Raw genomic sequence first — 20246 nt, 5'->3', positions numbered from 1 at the left:
CCAGGCGAGCACCTGTCACTGAGTGACCGTTAGTAGTCCTGCTCAGCCATTGGTCGGCACCACAGTGGGCTCCTCCCCCTGAATAACTGTGCACCAGCGGCCATTAGTAGGACATTCAGCCAACAGTCCTCAGAGGGGTGGTCCTCAGAGGGAGAGCAAGGTAAGAGGCAGACCTGGCCTGGCGCAGTGGGGGAGTTGAGGGCCCAAGGAACAAGCTGGGGACTGTGTCCTGTGGGGCCCCAGAGCCCTCACCAAGGCCGCCCACTGGCCAGGTCCAGGCCTGGAGGTGGTGGTGACCCTCTCCCCAATCCCCGCCTCAGTGACCTAATGGCAGTGGCCATCTCCAGGTCGAGCCCCCACTGGGCAGCCTGAGGAGCCTGAGGCCAGTTGGGTCCTGGGCACCTGGCTCCCTCAGGAATGGTGGCTCAGCAGGTCTGCAGACCTGGCCCTGAGGGAGCCTCCAGTTGAGATCTGCCTCTTCAGCCAGGCCTGGGAACTGGCAGGAAGACCCAGACTGGGTGCTGGGCAAACACTCTGGGGCAGGGTAACCAGTGCCTACAGGGACCCCCTCCTCTCAGCCAGGCCTGGATCTCCGAGGGTGAAAGTTGTGCTGAGGGACGTGGCCTGTGCTTATCAGAACAGAGAATAGCATTTGTTTGGTGGGAGTTTAGAGGAATGTTGTTACCTGACCATGACCTGGCGGTTCAAGAACAAAGGATCTGACACCAAGAAGTTTACAACAACTACCCAGGCCCCTTCCTCACCTTTCCTATAAAAGGACTTTGCAGAGAGATTTTGGGCAGTTTGGGGTTTTTAAGGCATGACCCACCTGTCTCCTTGCAGGGTCCTGCAGGAAACCTTTCTCTGTTCCACACTGATATTTTGGTATTGTTCAGCCTCACAATACCAAGGCCAATACCAAGGTATGGTATTGTCAGGCACACAAATTTGCATTTCAGTAATAGCACTGGGGTCTGACTGAAGTGCTTTAAGTGTTATTAGCTTGTTTAATGCTTATCATAAGAATTGTAGTACCTATGAGGGGAGGTACTGTTATTTGTTCTGTTACTGAGTCCAAGCTCACTCTACTCACCACATGACAGGTCAGTAAGTCTACAGACAGGATGTTTAGGCAAAGAGTACGACTTTATTCAGAAAGCCTGCAGACAGAAGATGACAGACTAATGTCTCAGAATAAAACCATCTTGTCTGGGTCTGGATGCCAGGTTCTTCTATAGAATGGGGATTGGGGGGCTGAGAAAGTAAACTAAAAAGGCATATATCTTGCATATAACTCCTGGAATGGCAAGCCTGGGGAAGGGATGTGCTAATTTCTTCCTTCCTATAGCCATCCATAGATAGACAAGGTCCTGCACAAAAGCATTTTGGTTTAACATTCAGGTAGACAGGCAGGGTTCCCCATGGCAGGCCATTATGCATGGACAGTATCCTTTTAGTGAATGAAAACAACAACAAACAAAGGTTAAAGTAAAAGAAATGGAGCCATAATTGGCTTTTCCCTGTAACAGCTCCACTTTATAGATGAAGACATTGAGGTTCAAGGGACAAGTCATTTGCCCACGATCTCAGGGCTGCTACAAATGAGCCAGGATTGGAAAAGGGCTTAGACACCTACTCTTAAAACTGCCCCTTCACAGGGCATGGGAATAACAGTTCCTGGCATGCTAGGTCCCCAACCCCGTCTCCATGCCAGGAATCGCTGGGAAATGTGGAAACCTGGCATCATGACAAGCAATCCATTGTCCAAGGTCCTAGTGCTTGACCCTGGCTGCATTAGATTCATCTGGGGAATCTTAAAGAGTCCAGTGCCTGGACTCTTGTCCTGCTGTGTCAGAACCTCAGTTGGGAGCTGGGGCAGGTATTGCTATTTTTTTTTTTTTTAATTCTCTAGACTATTCTCATAGCCTCGAAAAATGCCCCCAGTCTAAAGCACTCATTCCTGGACTGGTAAAATGTTTCTAAAATATACAAGACCCAATCATGCAACCCTAGTTACTTGATACCACAAGTCAGGAAGGATATATTGAGGGCCTACTGTGTGGTGGGTCCTAAACACAGGTCTGTCTCTCAGGATGTCCTCAGCTGGTACCTCTGATGACCTGGAGGGGTTGGTGAGAGGCCTGCAGGGGTCAGGACGGGGCAGCAGCTCTTTTCCCTCTCGTTAACCCATTTCTGGGAAATGGATGTGCTGAGAGCTTGAACTGTAAATCCAGACTGATCAGCCTGAGAACAGGTGTCTGCCTTTTCTGGGTGTGTGGTCTTGAGCATGTTAGTCAGTCTCTCCAAGGCTCAGTCTTTCCTCCCATAGTATGGAAATGATGTGTGTAGATTGTGCATTCTCAGTGGGGCTCTATGTCACCAAAGGGGTGACACAGGTTCTTGGGAGAAAGACAAACAATTGTACTTTGTATGTGTGTGTAGAGTAAAGATATACATGCAGTAAATAAACAGATATACAATAGATCTATGACACTGACAATGCATGAGAATGGTGACAATTAGGCAACAATATCTAAAAACACTTGTGGGTCGGGGGAGATAATAAAAATAAACCTGGGAAATGCTGCTGTAAATTAGAATGGTTGTGAGACTAAAAGGAGAGACTGAATGTACAGTCCTTATGACAGAGCCTGGCACTCAGATGCCACTCCGTAAATGCTAAGTCATAACTGTTTTTTGTCAAAACTTCATTCAACACTCACACACAGATCCCAACCATTATTTAGCAGCTATGCAAAGCTTTATAGGGATTCTGAGGGAAGAAAAGGCACTACCCCTGACTTCACCAAAGAGCTAAGTGAAAGTTGAGCACAGGGGGCTAAATGCTGTCATTAATGGTTGTACATAGAGCCTGGGGAACTAAGGGGAGGCTATGGCTGAGTCCTTCATTTCCTACCTATCTCCACTGCTGGAGAGGTGACAAGGGGCCTTCTGTTTCAGTTCCCAGCCTTGTCTGCAATATCTTCTGCTCCCAGTATGGAACCAGGGAAGAGGTTCTCTTTGTGCATTAAAAGGCTTAGCACCTGCCTGGGACATGGGAGGTGATTAAGGAAGTCTTGACTGAGTGGAGTCTTCTGCACAGTCAAGGCCATGAGGCCACAAGAGGGTGCAGTGGGTGAGGGGCAGCACTCGTGGATCTGGGGTGCAGAGTGGTAAGTCATATTTAATGGTCAAAGACAGCTCCAGCATTAAACTTCCCATCCTACTCACACTCCTTCTGTTTCTGTTCATTTGTTTTGTTTTTGCCAGTGACCTTCAGTGACTGCAAGGGAAATGACAAGCTGCACTATGAGGTCTCAAGCCCATATTTCAAGGTGAACAACGATGGCAGCTTAGTCGCCCTGAGAAACATAACTGCAGTGGGCAAGACTCTATTCGTACATGCCCGGACTCCCCATGCAGAAGACATGGCAGAACTCATGATTGTTGGAGGGAAAGACATCCAGGGCTCCTTGCAGGTAATGTAACCACTTAGGATACGTTGGTCCAAGAAGGAACACTGAGATTTGTGTGTCTTATGTGGAAAATGGTTCTTTGGCTAATTATTGGTCAAGAGTCCTTTTGTTGTTTGCAAATAATAGAAACCTAAGTCAAAAAAAAAAAAAAAAACAGCGTGACTAGGGAAACTGATTGGGTCATGTGACAGAGACCTCAGGGATAGCTTTGCCTGCTAATATGGCTGTGCATCCATGCCCAAATGATGACTTTAGCTTTGGTCCTTCTCCATTTGTGATTCCGCTTTACTTCCACTGACTTCGCTTGTAGACAGTCACAGCCCTTCCTGCTTCCTGGTGTGGTCTTAGCAGCTTCACGTCATCTTCCCAGTCTGAAGTCATCTCAAAGAGCATCTCTTCCTATACTGCCAACCCAAGCTTGAAACCAAGTCTCACTGGCTCTCCTCAGAGCATGCCCCCATCCCTGATTCAGTTTCTATGACAGTTGGATCCTGACACTCTAGTTGGCTAAGCCTGAGGCACGTGCCTTGTCCTGAAATCAGGATGAGTTCAGCCCCACCTAAAATATACAGACTGAGAATGAAAGAGTTAGTTACGCAAATTACGATGCTGTCATCTAAGAAAGGGAAATGGAGGTTGTGTGGATGAGAGCTGAGTCTCACACGAGAGTTGTGTGTGAGGCAACCATGACATGTGGTGCTGCTCCTTTGCCATGCACTGGTGTCCATTCCCTTCTACAGGCACCTGTATGAAGATCTCTGCCCCTGCACACGTGTGACTTTAGGAATGCCACAAACTGTTCTTCAGGCTTCCTGATTGTGTCATCCAGGGACATTAGGTTACTATGGATTTACTTACTTCTTCACCAGGAGCTCAGAGACACTGTGGCTTTCTCAATTAAAGAAAGGGAAGACACACAGCAAGACCCTGGCAAAATAATTATAATAATAATGGTGTGTCCCTAGCTTGGTGTGACTGGACTAGCCTTTTCTCCTACCTGCTGCTGGCCTGCTCTTACCCACTTTATCAAAGCCTATGATTCCCACTGCTATTCTCCATCTGTCATAGTCCCCGTAACTCTGCTTCATCTGCTAATTTTGTTTAGTGGTGGAGTGAACACCAATCCCACAGCTGGGGAGCAGAGGCAGTACAAATGGCATCGTTAGTGCTGCTCTCCTGCCAACACTGCCTGTATGATCTTGAAAGAGTCACGTAACTTCCTTATCTGCAGATGAGAGGGGTTAAACAGTCTGCAATGGCAAGTAAGCGGCATCTGTGCTGCCCTACTCCACCACCATACACGTTGCAGATATTACTAATCACCCTGCTTGACCTGGGTATCTCTCCCAAGACAGTACTTCTGAAAGCTACTATCCATTGATCACTTAGAGATGTTTCTAGGGCTGGAATATATTTGGTGTCCCTGGATTGGAAATACTCCATAATTCCTCGTATCTGTGAATCTGTGTGTTAAGCGTGGGTAGAAACTAAACGTGAATCCACAGTGTGCCACTGTTGTTCTCAAAAGAAAACAGGATGTTGGTGAACACATACCAGTGTGGGAACTCACTGGCACCACAAAATAGAGTTTATCTCTCACTTCACCATGGTCATTTTTACAGCAGCTAACTCATGATATAAATGACTTCTGCATGCCTAGCAACACAACTGCCAGGATGTGCAGTACAAAATGCTTCTTGGGAACAAGTAAATGGTACAGAGATTCACAGAAGGGGGTTTTGCATGTGGGATAGAATGAAGTTAGATGACCATTGTTCATTGTGATTGACAGCTCATCTCTAAATCTAGAAAAGACAGTGTCATATTTAGCTCCAAGCAGAGCAGATGGGATTTGAGACATTTCCTAGGACAAAACTTCACCTTGCTGGGCTTAGAGTCCTGGGATTGTTACCAAGAGACTCAGCCATGTAGAGCTGGTCATGTGAGTCCCAGAAAGAACCCCTTCTAGAAGTCCACCTCCTTGGAGCCCTGGCCATCTCCTATTTGTCTCTGTCTGAACACACTGTCCACAAAGATTGGTTGCTATTGTTTGCTTCTTGTCAAGTACGGGGGAGGCTGCTATGCCAGTTTGCCCAACTCCAGCAGAATGGGCATTTACCTCCCACCTCCAGTAATTTTATGAGATTTGAAAATCAGCCTTGTGAAGTTGCCCAGATGTGTCCATAATATAAAGGTTCAAAAAATAAAAAAAAGAAAAACGAAAGAGACAAGGCTAGGAAAATAAAATAGCTAGCCAGAGAATCCCTCTAAGGAAAGCACCGTTCTTATTAGATACCCAGTTAGTATTTTTGAAGCCCTACTGTGTATGGTGCAGCAGGCCAGCTAGAGAAGGAAAGCATTGAGTACAAGAGTAAGCCCAGCTCCTGCCTGGGGAGAGAAAGTGACCATGTATGATTAAGTACCAATAGGGAGGCGATGGTGCTGGCTGCTCTCTGCCTTTGGAGAAGGGGGAGGAGGGCTGGTGAGGACAGCCAGTGCTTGCTTGGTACTCACTGCGTGCTGGGTGCTGCCCTCATGGACCACAGATACTGATTCGTCTAATTCCCCCACCACCTCTGAGGCCATGCTGCTGCCCTCATCTTACAGACTAGGGTAACTGAGGCACAGAGAGATGAGTGAGAGCTTGTACTCCTTAGCGGGACTCTTATGAGTGTGTGCATCCCAAGGTCTGCTTTAATGTGCTATTTCTAACCCTCCCAACCTCCCTGTGAGGCTGCTAATCGTACTCCCTTCCCACAGATGTGAGAACTTGTCCAATATCCCCTTGCTTGCGGTTGGCAGAAACAAGATTGAGACTCTGGCCTCTCCACCCATTCTCCTTCTGCCACTTTGCTCGCCAGCAAACTGTGCCACCTGGGTAGCTTCCCATGGGTCCAAAGATGAGGGCATGAGTTAGAGCAGTATAGTAGCAATGGGGGGAAGACAACCAATGGAAGGTGTGGTTTGAAGGAAAACAGAGCCAAGACCCAGCATCCCAATGAGTCGAGTTGTCTAGCCTAGGAGGATGAAGATGGATTTCACCAGTCAGGGGAAGAGTGCTTGGGAAAGGTGAATAGTCCAGCTTGGATGTGTTTGAGTTGGCAGGTCCTGGGGACATCTGGATAGGGGCAGGGTTGGGTCTCTAGGTAACACCTGGGGGAAAAATAGCATAGTAGTAGGGCTTTGACTTTGGTGTCAAACTTAAGTGGGTTCAAATTTCTGCTCCATCACTTATGTTTACATGACTTTGGGCAAGCCACTCACTTCCCTCAACTTCTACATTCTCATCTGTGAAATAGGGATAAATAAGAATAGGATCTCAATCGCAGGAGTGCTCCATTGGGCACAGCACCAGACAGCAGGTGACATGTCCCATCAGTGGCATTATTTTAGAACCTTTTGAGAAAGGATAAGGAATTGTGGGCAAAACGTCCTTGCTAAGGCCATGACACAGAAACTGGAGATTAGGGGTGGAAGGACAAAGTGAGGCCGAAGAGAGAAACAAGGGCATTGGGGCACCCAGCACAACCGAGACAGGAGAGACATCACAGTGGCTGGCTTCACATCACTGTGTCAGGGAAGGACGGAGTCTCTAAGACAAATGCAACCCCACTGAAGCCCAATTCAGCTGTAGTAACTGGAGCCCAGCAATTCCTTAATAAAAGAATGTAAGAATGTGCTTCTCTCATCTTGCCTGCTTCCTGTGATCCTGTTTCACAGGAAAGCCTATAGCCCAAATCTATGAAGTCTGATTGTTAATTGTGGTTTAGTTATAGATGCTCAAGCTGTTGCTGCATTGTTAATGGATTGCCCAGAAGTTAGTGCCTCCCTGACCTGTGTAAGATCATCTTAGATCTGTGTGGCTGGAGGAGCAGTTTCATTTTGACAGCCAAGGGGGACAGTTAAGGAGGGGGCTGAGATAACCATATGTGCACAAAGGTATTTCCTAAACCATGGAATGTGACCATGAACTTGACTCACAAGAGTACGTCTGGATGAAACTGTAGCTTGCCCACACCAAATCCACTGTTGCTTGCTACCTAGCAGTGGTGAACATGAAGACAGCAGAGTGTTTGCTTCCATTTACTTACTTATTAATTAGTTTGTTATTTTTACCTTGAACATAGAGCTCCAAAGGTTTACATGGAAAAACTGTGTGTTTCATTACTTTTGCATCTTGGATGGAGTTGTCTTTACGGGCTGTGTAAATGGGACTCATCAACCTCAATTACATGTTTCAAGTCTGCGGGGGAAATGCCACTTATTTATTTATGTATTTCTAATTTAAGAGTTTGTAGCTTCCACAACTGTAGATTATGGCACTGAATTCTGACATCAATTAAAAACTCAATAAAGACAGGCTGGGAAACTTCACAGAGCTTGTAGGAATTTATTTTGAATTAAGTTTGGGAGCTAAAGAGATTGTACTTACCAACTTCACCTTAAAGAGTGAGTTTCATGCTCTAAGCATCTGTAGAATTTAGATTCTTGTGACCCAGACAGCTGGGTCTCATGAGCAAAGCAGGAAGTATGCTTGTAACAGATGGTAGAGTTGTGGGGGCCACAGACTACTACTACTTGAATCAGGCTTCCCTGCCCCCAGCCTAGGGTATCAATGCAAAGCTAATCAGATTACTCTTCTGCTTAATGGGCTCTTACTTCCCATCAGGGTATCTGGCCTATGGGATGAATTCTGAAGTCTTTATATATATGTTGAAAATGTCCTTTACAGTCTAGCCTGATGTCTGCAGCCTTCCTTCAGGTCAGATTCCTTCTCATTTTTAAGTGGCTTGACCTGCTGAAATGTTACTTCCTCTAAGAGCACTCCCTGGTACCAAAGGAAGGTCTCCTCTGCTAGTCTCATTTCTAGCACCTGTTCTCTTCCTCCCTGGCCATCTTCTCCATTGCTAACTAAACGTTTGCTTCCTTGTTTAAGTATTTCAAATCCGGCTCTCTGAGAAGACTGCAAGCTCGCCAAAGGCAGGAGTTAGTCTGTTTCCTTTCTACCTCCCTGCCCATGCCCCCACTCCCTTCTTTCCTTGCTTCCTTCTTGGGGTGTCCACTGATCTGTCCTCAGCACCCGGCACAGTGTGGGCAGTAGTTGGTGTTCAGTAAATACCCCCTGAATAAACACATGAGTAGATTGAGCCCCTCCCTTCATACCATTCCCTGCATTGAAATCTGCCCTCCCCTCCCAATACCAAACCACGTGTGGTTTCTTGAGCTGGCCGAGCTCTTCCTCCAGATCCTCTGTCTAGGTTATAGCCTGCTAGCCATGGCCCCAGCTGCTCCATGGCCAGTACCACTCGGCAGGACTGACTCTTCTGAAACTTCTGAACCTGCCGAGATTTCCCTTCTTCAGGGATACCTCTCTGTCAACCCGGCTAGTAAAGTGACTTTTCCTCCATGCTCTTCAGAAAGCCCTGCCTGCCTCTCCCCCATCATAGCAGTAAACTCTAGCCGTCTCATTTACCTGTGTTTGTTTTCACATCACTCCCGAGCTCCTTAACTCAGGGCCCTGGCTTCCATGCGTGGAGGCTGGGAACACTGCCTGGAGCTGGAAGCCTTGTCATGGTTCCCAGTACCAGGCTTGCACCTCTGCTCTAGGTCCCTCAGCTATAGAATGGGCTTATAATAATATCAACTTCACAGAACCGTCGTGAGGATTAAATGAATAAGTATATGCAAAGTATTTAGAACAGTGCCAGGCACAAAGTAAGTGCCATGAAAAAACCTGTTAGTCCTCCTCATCATATCATCAGAATCAGACTGTAATGCATGCACAATGAATGAGCCAAGCAAAATCAGAAAACCCATTCCTTCCCCTGTTCCAGCGTGACCAAATGCTATCACTTCTACAACCTAGAGAATTCAAGATGATAAATGAACTTAAATCTTCACCACTCCCACTCCTCAGCTGCCCACTTTATGTGAAACACTGACTAAACTTGCAAGTGAGGATTGTTTATTCCTGTGGGTTCACTTAACAAGCATCAAAAGACTTGGCAGTATATAGAAGTTAATTAAACAATTTAGACTTCTTAACTGGAAGTCAATGCTTGGTATCTTCATTAAAGGAAAGCTGGTCTCTTAAGTTGCTTAAATTAATGCAAAAAAATTATTTCCCCCCTTTTGTGGTCATTTAAAAAACCCATTTTAAAAATAAGATAAACAGAAAGTTATGACAGAAATTGAAAAGGCAAAATTCAAGGCTTGTTTACAATGTTTAATCATTACCACTATAAACATGCAATTTAAAAGACACAAGTTTGGCTCCTAATCCAGTTCCAAGAATTATGATGGAAAGAGTTCCCCCCCAAAAAAATGTAAAATTAAAGGAGCAATCAGAGGAAGGAACAACTTGGGAGAAAGAGTTATTTTTATTTTTAGTGTTTAAAATGACAAATTATGTCATCAACTGATCATAAGCCAGTATTAATATTGCTGTTAATTATGTATCTTGACCCTCAGGGGGATTACACCTTTTAAATGCACTGCTTTGCAGAATCTTAGGGTTCCATTCGAAAAGTACCTCTTAGAATGGTGAGTCCAGAGGCTCAGAAGCAGTGGCTGAGTGCCTGTCTGTTTTGCCTATGCATGTGCTCTGAGACATTTAGCTGAATTGTTGTGGATGATATTAATGGAGACCTGGAATGACTCCAAATTGGGATTTAATCATACCCCTATTACTTACCAGACATATGACACTGAAAAGTCACCTAGCTCCTTTGGATTTTGGTTTTCTCGTTCATACAGTGATACCCTGGCCTTGTAGATGCTTAATGGGATATGTGAAAGTATAAAAATATATATTGTACCTAACCCAGTGCTAGCAGAGTATTCTTAATCACAAATTGTTTATTCTTAACTGAAGTACCCAGTGAGTTGTCACTGATTCATATTTTTTCCATTTTCCTAATCTCACACTTTTTAAACAAATATATTTTGCACCTTTGTTACTCTAGTTTTTATTGTCCCTGAGCCAACCATTTATATTTTGGCTATGATACCTTGTAACCTCTAAAGTACCTGTCACACTGCATCCATGCAACTTGACTTCATTAGTTTAAAGCATCTCTGAGAATGAGAGTGACTAACTTATGGTGAAAATAATAGTCTTGTCTCCAGGTATTATCACACTGACATATTATTACACTGACTGGGAGGGGCTTGGAGACTGTTGAGTTGGACAATGGTATTGATCTTGCTCCCATGAAATATGTTTTATAATCACCATGGTGAAGAACCAATCTGTGCATTTACTGTGGCCATAAAGAAATGAGGAGTTAGAGCTGTAGATACTTAATATGCTCTGATTTAACAAGTGTGATAACTTCAAAAACCTGCAAAGTAGCACTGTTCAAGGCAAACGCCTCCCCAGCTACTATTAAGGAAAATTAGTATCCATTTAACTGTCACCCAAATTGGGGAAAATATATAGCTCGAAAATTATGGTACAGATCCAAGAATTGGGCCTAGAATAGGGTATTAGGCTGTTACATTTTGACACACGACTAAATTGTTATGTTTATGATTCTTAGCTCCAGGATACTATTCAAATATAGATAAAAGACATACTTCGATTCATTAATTTAAGTAGATAACAGATTGCTTTGTGGATCAGAATCTAAGAAAACTATATTCTGAAGATTAATTTTAATTGAAATGCTTGGGGAAAAATAACTGATCCCATAGAAAGTCTAGATAACGAAAAGTAGCTTCATTGGCTTGTGAAGACTCAAGATTTTATGTTGCACAGCAGTGTGGTCCAGTGGAATACACACATGTACACACACCAAATATATACATTAGATTAAATTTCATAGATGTAGATATAGTCTCTATATAGATATATCTCTATATACCTTTATCGGTATATGTATACAGATATTCTCCATGGCTACAGTATACCTTTATTTCTCTTTCTACATATATACACACATGTAGATATATCTCTCTACAGATAACATATATACATATATATACATACATATATATGCATACATATAGATAGAGATACTCTCCATATCCATACAGATATACCTTTGAAGTGTGTATATATGTATTATATATATGTAAATTTATTGTAACCTATATAAAACCCATTACATATTATAACTTATCTAAGGTATTTCAATAAGTAATGGCTTGAATATTATTAATAATTTTTTATATTCTTTTTATACTGAGTCTTTGAAATGCAATATGTATTTTACAGTTATAGCACATCTCAATGTAGATTAGCTGGGTTTTAAGTGCTATCAGTGAGACAGGGCTGCCATGGAATTCTGCTGAAATATTTATATATTTTGAAGGAGAAATGAAAGGGGACCCTCGCTGGGGGCCTACAACATGTCAGGACATTGTCTTAGATGTTCTCACAAGTGCCTCTACTTCTGATCTTCATAGCCAGCCTATGCCATTGATGATCTGGTTCCTTCCTTGCAGCTACAGAAGTAGCCCAGGCTCAGAGATGCTGATTAATTTAGTCAATGTCCTTATCTGTCAGCAAGTGGCAGAACTGGGAATTGGGTCTAGGCCTTCTGATTCTACATAGTCCCTGCTAATTTAGTAATGCTGACATTTGCAACAGAACTAGTGCTTTTCTATTCTACTGTAAAGACTATGAAATGACATAGGAAAATTAAAACATGTCTAGAAAATAAAAAATGAATGCACAACTGAGCAAAAACTCCTCCAATCCCCCATCCTCCGAACATCCCTCACATTCCCACCAGTCCACATGCCTTGAGGGGGCCCTTCAAGCATGTGGACCTCTCTCCTCCCCGAGATCCCATCTGGGGTACAGTCCCATCCCACCTCCACTTTTCTTCCCTCCCTCCTCCTCTCTCAAGTCTGACCTGATCGTACAGGGGTTCCACCCGTCCTCTTAGGTGTCCAAGGATCCCACCAGCACCTAGCAGGTGCTCTAGTTGTAGAGATATGCTAACCCCATGCCTTTCTACTATGCCATCTTGACTGCCAACCACCTCCCCGCTCCCAGCACAAGGTTTCTAAGAATAAAGTTCCTTTGTTTCAAACTTATCTCATTGATTTTTATGGTCCTAGAGTCCAGGGAGAATGTCTTAGATTTATACTTTTTAAATTATAATTTAAAACTTTATTTCCATATATGTTATATAGATTTGATCCTCACAGCAAGAGCTTGAAGCAATGGTGTTATTCTTGTTTTATGAGTCAGGAAACAAAGTGAAGATGTCATCCACAGGTGGTAGAGCAATTCAGGAGGCACCTCAGCTTCAAATTCACAGTGATTCCCTAGGTCCAGTGTTCTACCCACAGCTAGCATTCCAACAGTTGCTTGGGGCTTTGCAAGTAAAAGGAATATGGAATCATCAGAAATTTTCTAGTCTCTCAGATATTAGCCTCCTATCTTTTATTATTACCATAAATGAACTACAAGTGAATTCTAAGTGTAAATATTGGGGTGTTAATCTCTTGTTTAAACTCCCCTCTTGTCTGGCACATGGGGATACCTAATCACCATGGTCTTTGCCAATTGGCATGGCTGCTCTTATTGGAGGTGAAATAATGTTGGCAAATTTCAAACTGATTAGAAATTTTAAAAGTCATGTAAAACTAACTGAGTATCCAAAGGAAATTTTTGGGAGTTGGAGCCCTGTGTTGTCATGACACTTTTGAAAAACTTTCCTTATGAATAAAACTTTTGGAAATACAGCTGCATGAAAATAGCACAAGATTTTCAAATGTAAATGTCTCCCAGGCTCCTCTGTAGAACTCTGGTTCTCAATTCTGATTGAAAAAACAAACAAATTTTCAATGATAGGAGGACACAGTGATTGATATAGACCATGGATTGTCTCCATTTAGTTCTTTGGTCTGGATACTTTAAAAACTCAGTAGCAAAGGAACACTGAAGGATGTATTACTTATTCAGTCTCCCTCAACCAAGCACATGGGTTAATTAAATTACATGGTCTTCATCCAAACTTTTAAGGGAGAATCCTGAGCACCTGCAAAAAACAAAACAAAGAAGAGCATTGTGGTTCTAGCCAACCATATCCTCTCTCCACCCATGTTGGTTTCTATGGGCTGGTATTGATCTGTGGTAGATGCCAGGGTGGCAACTCCTCTGGGCCACACTTTGATGCTGTTTGATCCTCAACTCAATTGCTTGTTCAGACAAAGCCTTAAGACAAAATATTAAGCTATCACACAGACAAACAGGAAGCACTTTGAACCTGCAGCCAGGGTCCAGCCTCCTCAGGGCTTATTTTGTCTTGTTTCTATTCCTGTTAACAGAAGTAGAAACCCTCTAGTTCATGCCCCCTAGGGGTGCTACATAAAAATAATAACAGTGATAATAGTACATAACAACAGGAGTGCCTACATTCTAGTAGGGTCCACAACAAGGGCAGATATGTTTATTTGCTGAATTGCTTCTTTCTCATAAGGCAAGACATAGCAACAATCAAAAAGCAAATACTTCGTGTATGTGGTCGTCAAAGTAATTTTTTTTCAGGAAATAGATTTTGGTAACACTTGCTCTTCTTTCTCTATCATGCAAAGAAAGATAAAATATCAAAAGAGTACTTTAAATAATACCCCATATACAGTTTCAGAATTTGATTTATCAATAGACTTACACATGGACGGAGAAATTTCAAATGCTAACAAAGATGGCCTCTTAACACTCTTACAATTGCCAGTCTCCAAATACTGGTGAACATAGGCAGTTGGAGAGATCTTTAAATGGAGAAAGAGCCTCTGTAGGGAATAGAGAAATGCAAATATTAGAGGGCTACTCAAGGCCAGTGGGGTTCAAAACTGTGAGACTGTCTTTCAAACCACAGTTCAAAAGTATCCTCCTGGATTAGAAGCAACCTTCAGTGACCTGAGCACATTGCTCTAACTCCATTGACCCCAGTGCTTTCCCTCCACCTTCTCCCAGTCCAGAAGGGGAGGTTATAGAGTCTTCCTCACTGTTCCTTGCCTCTTCCACCGGTAAGGGGAAACTGAACCTGACGTTCAAGAGAGGGCTTCTCCTTCCCTTGTTGTCTACGTGGTTTCTCCTGCCTCCCAGCCATTAATGGAAATAAGATGGTTCCTTCAATTTCCTATCTTTGTGTGACAAATCCTTTTGACAAAAATTGTGCATTGTTAACCAACCCCTTCATCATATCAAGCAAATTGGGCTTCTGTTGACAACAACGTTTTACAACTCCTTTCCTTTGAAGTTAAAAAGCTATAAACAATGGTAGTTTTTCCAAGAGACCCAAAGAATGGTTTGAATAACTAGGCTTTTCCCAGAGACCGCCCCTGTCAATCATCACTCTCATTCCAAATGCCCCTGTATGCTACTATTTTTTTTTTTTAGCCTCTGCCATGGAATTTAAGACAGCAAATCAGGATGCATTATCTTTTTCCTTTCATTGTCTATTCTCACAAACCCCAGTTAATGCAGATAATTGAGGCTTGACTGCTTTTTTATTTGTCTGTTATTCAATTTGGACCTTGTTAGAAAAGTCTACTCCTTAAGAGCATGACCATCAGTCTTATTTGCTTGATTTTGCTGTGATTTCCTCTTTCATTCAGGTCTTTGTATAATAATTTTTTCTACATAGAAAAAAAAAAACACCCAGAAACTGAATTGAAGAAAAATAAATGCAAAAAACCCTGGAAAGTCCCCTTATATATATATATTTCAAATTCTACATAAACCTTACAATTTTAGCTTTGGTTTACTAGGTAAAGTAAAATTATATGCTTCCATAAGGGTAGGGACTGTGACTGAATTGTTCATTGCTATGAATCTAACACGTAATGTAATGCCAGGCACTGAATAAATACCTACTGAATGACTAAACAAATGCCAGAGATGGAGTGAATATTAATGTTAATAATGCTGATCATAGCCAACATTTATTTAGCTCAAATTCTGTGCCAGGCACCTCTCTAAGCGTATTTCTTACGTTAAGTCATTTAATCATTACAGCAACCTATGAAATAGGTACTATTATCTTCATTTTACAGATGAATAGAGTAAGACATGGAAAAGATATGTGACTTGCCCATGGTTATACAACTGGAATATTTCAGAGCCATGCTTTGTACTCAGACTGTTCAAAAAGCATTTATCAAAACATTTTATCCTTTTTTTGTCAAGATAGAGAAATATGAGCTGAATATTATCACTGGATATTAGTAGATTCAGATTGAATAGCTGCATCTAAAAGACCTGAAAAATAATTTGTGTCAGACTAAAAAATGGCTTCTGCATGCAGTCAATGGCCCTAACTGATTGTGTTCATCCCAATGATGGAGATGCAGATATAAAGACATGGTTTTTAATTTGTAACTTTCACAGCTCTGGGTCCTAACTGGATGATAGACTCAAGATTCAAAAGGGACTCAAGTACCTACAAGGATGTACTGAAATTAATTAGGCAATTAATTAGCCTCATCTATAGGCCAAAAAAATTCTGGATAACAGAATGGCATGATGTGAAAAGACTTGGTTGATGAGACATTCATGATCATGGAACTGCAGCAACTTCCCCTCTACAGGTCCCTGCCTTTATTGCTACTCTGTGATTTTTCATACTTAATTTATTGCTCATGACTTCAGCACCACTCCAAGACTTCCATTTACCTTAAGCAGTAGGCCCAACCCCACTGCCAGCTATTTTCTGCAGCTGGCCCTTCATTTCTTCCTGCTGTGATGTTTATGCCATCCAGCCTGAGCTTTTGTGATTCCCTATTCCACCTCTGCGCACCTCTGATCTTTCCCTCCCCTCTCAGAAGAACTACAACTCTTCCTTCTGTTTCTGACCCTTTACTTGGGCCCTTGAACCTGCTCCTTTCAGTTTCTGTCTTATCATGTGCTTCCCTGTTTTACACCTTCAGTTGTTTACTCCTCTCCGAATCCTCCCCTCTGCCTTCAGACATGCTCACATCTCCCCAGGTTGAAACAGACTTCTATAGGGCAACTTCACTCCGTCATCACTGCCCTTCCCTTCACCAGTCTCCCTGGAAGCAAAGTCTTTACTTACCATCTCTATTCCATCACAGACTCACATATTAATACTCCAGGATGGGGCTCCTGCCCTCAACATTTTGCTGAAATTTACTCTCACTTAAAGATCGTGGAAGGAAAGTTATGATCAACCTAGATAGCATATTAAAAAGCAGAGATATTACTTTGCCAACCAAGGTCCGTCTAGTCAAGGCTATGGTTTTTCCAGTGGTCATGTATGGATGTGAGAGTTGGACTGTGAAGAAAGCTGATCGCCGAAGAATTGATGCCTTTGAACTGTGGTGCTGGAGAAGACTCTTGAGAGTCCCTTGGACTGCAAGGAGATCCAACCAGTCCATTCTAAAGGAGATCAATCCTGGGTGTTCATTGGAAGGACTGATGCTGAAGCTGAAACTCCAATACTTTGGCCACCTCATGCGAAGAGTTGACTCACTGGAAAAGACTGATGCTGGGAGGGATTGGAGGCAGGAGGAGAAGGGGACGACAGAGAATGAGACGGCTGGATGGCATCACCGATTCGATGGACATGAGTTTGAGTGAGCTCCGGGAGTTGGTGATGGACAGGGAGGCCTGGAGTGCTGTGATTCATGGGGTCGCAAAGAGTTGGACATGACTGAGCGACTGAACTGAACTGAAGATCGTGGAAAGAAAAAAGCTGGTTGCCTGAAACTTTTTCTTAGTCCTAAGCCCTCAGCCCTTCAGAATTCTCTGAAGCATTTGGCAACTTATTTTAATTTTTATTTTATTGAGGTGAAACTCTTATAAAATTAACCAATTTAGCTTGAACATATCAGTGGCATTTAATATTTTCAGGATGTTATACAACCACCAACTCTGGTTCCAAGATGTTTTATTACCTGCTGCCCCCTGCAAAAAAAAAAAAAAAAGCATTCATATTTGGTAAGCATATGATTCCATGGAAAAAACTGCTCTGCATTCTGTTTCTGAGAATTTACTCATTCAGGATATTTCATATAAATATAATCATATAAAATGTGGTCTTTTCTGATTGGTTTCTTCCCCTTAGCATAATCCCTTTAAGGTTCATTCATGCAGTAGCATGTATGATCACAGTATTTCTTTTTAGGATTGACTAAAAGTACTCTGTTTAGATACACCATCATTTGTTTGTTTATCCGTCAATGGCCATTTAGGCTGTTTCCACCTTTTGAGTGTTGTGAATAGTGCTGCTACAAACATGCAGGCACTTAAATTTCAGTACTAGTTTTCAGTCCTTTTGAGTTTGTACCTAGAAGTAGGAATAGGATTGCTAGGTCATATGGTAATTCTTTTTTGTTTGTTTTGTTTTCAAGTTTTATTGGGAGTATAGATATAATCTTAGACTGAATTAGTCTGAATCAATCTAAACTCTGTACCTTCAGTTCAGTTCAGTTCAGTCGCTCAGTCGTGTCCGACTCTTTGCGACCCCATGAATCACAGCACGCCAGGCCTCCCTGTCCATCACCAACTCCCAGAGTTCACTCAAACTCATGTCCATCGAGTCAGTGATGCCATCCAGCCATCTCATTCTCTGTCGTCCCCTTCTCCTCCCACCCCCAATCCCTCCCAGCATCAGACTCTTTTCCAGTGAGTCAACTCTTTACATTAAAGGAGTTATTATGATGTAGACTTCTCTATTGTCACATCACAACTATGGTTTTTAAAGTATTTATTTTTTTTATTGGAGGCTAACCGACTCTGTGGACATGAGTTTGAGTGAACTCCAGGAGTTGGTGATGGACAGGGAGGCCTGGCGTGCTGTGATTCATGGGGTCGCGGAGAGTCGGACACGACTGAGCGACTGAACTGAACTGAACTGAATTACTTTACAATATTATATTGGTTTTGCCATATATTGACATGAACCCGCCCTGGGTGTATATGTGTTCCCCTTCTTGAACCCCCTTCCCACCTCCCTCCTCTCCTTATCCTCCCTCCAGGTCATCCCCGTGCAGCAGCCCCGCGCATCCTGTATCATGTGTCGAACCTGGACTGGTGATTCATTTCACATATGATAATATACATGTTTCAATGCCATTCTCCCAAATCATCCCACCCTCAGCTGCTTTGGAAAACATTTTGCTGGTTCCTCAAAAAGTTAAACATAGAATTACCTCTATGTTTAACTTTTTGAGGAACCAGCAAAATGTTTTCCAAAGCAGCTGAACCACTTTACATTCCCAACAGAGCTCTTGACAGTTTTGGAATGCTGTCTCATCTGCCTTCAGAGACATTTTACTTACCGTGGTACCCCACTCATATATATATATATATATATATATATATATATATGAAAATCACTCAGTCATGTCTGACTCTTTGCAACCCCATAGGCTGTAGCCCACCAGGCTCCTCTGTCCATGGAATTCTCCAGGCAAGAATACTGGAATGGGTGGCTGTTCCCTTCTCCAGGAGATTTTCCTAACCCAGGAATTGAACCCATGCCTCCTGCATTGCAGGTGGATTCTTTACCATCTGAACCACCAGGGAAGCCCTTATATATGTGGCAACCTCTTATATTTGTTTCTCCTCTAATTTCTCTTTCTGCTCTTTGTTGGAGGTGTTCTCCAGATTTCTGTCTTGACTATCCTCTGCTGGTTTCTACCAGCCTCAACAAGCTCATCCAACCTGGTGACTTTAAATATCCCCTCTTTAGGATGTCTCTAAAGGCATAGCTCCATTTCTGACCTTGGGGTCCTCATGTCTGCTGCCTATAGGACATGTCCATTTGTTTGTCTTGCCCATCAAGGTTATTGTGTGTATGCAAATAGTTACTCCTATGAACCTCTAAACCTCATCTTCTTGGATTCTCTGTGTCTTAAAACGACATCCTCGTCTTGACAGGCATCCAAGCCTTAGATTTGTCTTTGATGCCTCATCACCTGAGAAGTCAGTGGCACTTCTCATTCTTTCTCTCTCTCATGAGGTTTTTACCTGTACACCCTTGTCCGTTATAATAGCTACAGCTAGCTAAATTATCATATCCTCTTACCTGGCCTGTGATAGGGTTTTGTGAATAGCATTTCTCTTAAGTCCAACTTCTCCTCTTCCCATGTGATCCAGTCTGCATGTTTATTACATCTGAATTGTTCTTTCCAAAGAACATGCATGCACACGTGCTCAGTTGCCTCAGTCATGTCCGGCTCTTTACAACCGCATGGACTGCAGCTGAGGTCATATCAAGCCCTATTCAGAGGCCACTGGGGATTTCTCTTGCTCCACCAGGAGCAACATTCAAATTGACTCCAAACTGACTTTATCGTTTTCACCCTTCACTGCTCCTCATCACTCATGTGATTCCCCCACCAAAGTAAGCTCTTCTCCTCTGCATTCACTTAGAATGATAGGGCCTCTTCTATATCTGTCTCTCAGAATGGTATAAATGGGTTGCAATAGGCTTACAGGAATGAGGACCAGATTAGGAGTTGTCATGTTGGCAGAAACGTTTATTTATTTTTTTAATGATGTATATTTTAGCCAAATAAATGCTAATGCCAACAGGTCAATCAGTTGCTCTGAATTTTTTTTTTGAAATTTGTAAGTAATCAATGGTGAAAATAATGCTGCAGTATTAATAATGAAACAACACTTTCAAGTTGTATAAATCACATAATTTGCAATGATTGGGTGCCAAGAGCTCTGTAATCTGGATCTTATTAAGATGCTGAGGATCCTTTACAAATGTATTAGGCTTACCACGTGAGTGAGCGTTCTCAGGGAATCTCTGTTTATTGACCGCAGCAACCAGATAC

General features: G+C 42.7%; 1 protein-coding gene across 1 annotated transcript in view; it reads left to right on the top strand.

The window, feature by feature from the left end:
- The window catches only part of CDH13 (cadherin 13), a 1084595-nt gene that overhangs the window by 384805 nt on the left and 679544 nt on the right, over nucleotides 1-20246 (top strand). The window contains exon 3 of the mRNA XM_055413053.2: nucleotides 3271-3479. Within this exon, the coding sequence (XP_055269028.2) occupies nucleotides 3271-3479 (209 nt within the window). The remainder of the gene's footprint in view (nucleotides 1-3270; nucleotides 3480-20246) is intronic.

Source organism: Moschus berezovskii, chromosome 22 (assembly GCF_049115385.1).
Source record: "Moschus berezovskii isolate FMDL1 chromosome 22, NW_MosBer_1.0, whole genome shotgun sequence".
In the NCBI taxonomy this organism is placed as follows: Eukaryota; Metazoa; Chordata; class Mammalia; order Artiodactyla; family Moschidae; genus Moschus; species Moschus berezovskii.
The sequence above is the reverse complement of the archived record's forward strand: the minus strand, read 5'-3'. Positions and strand labels throughout refer to the sequence as shown.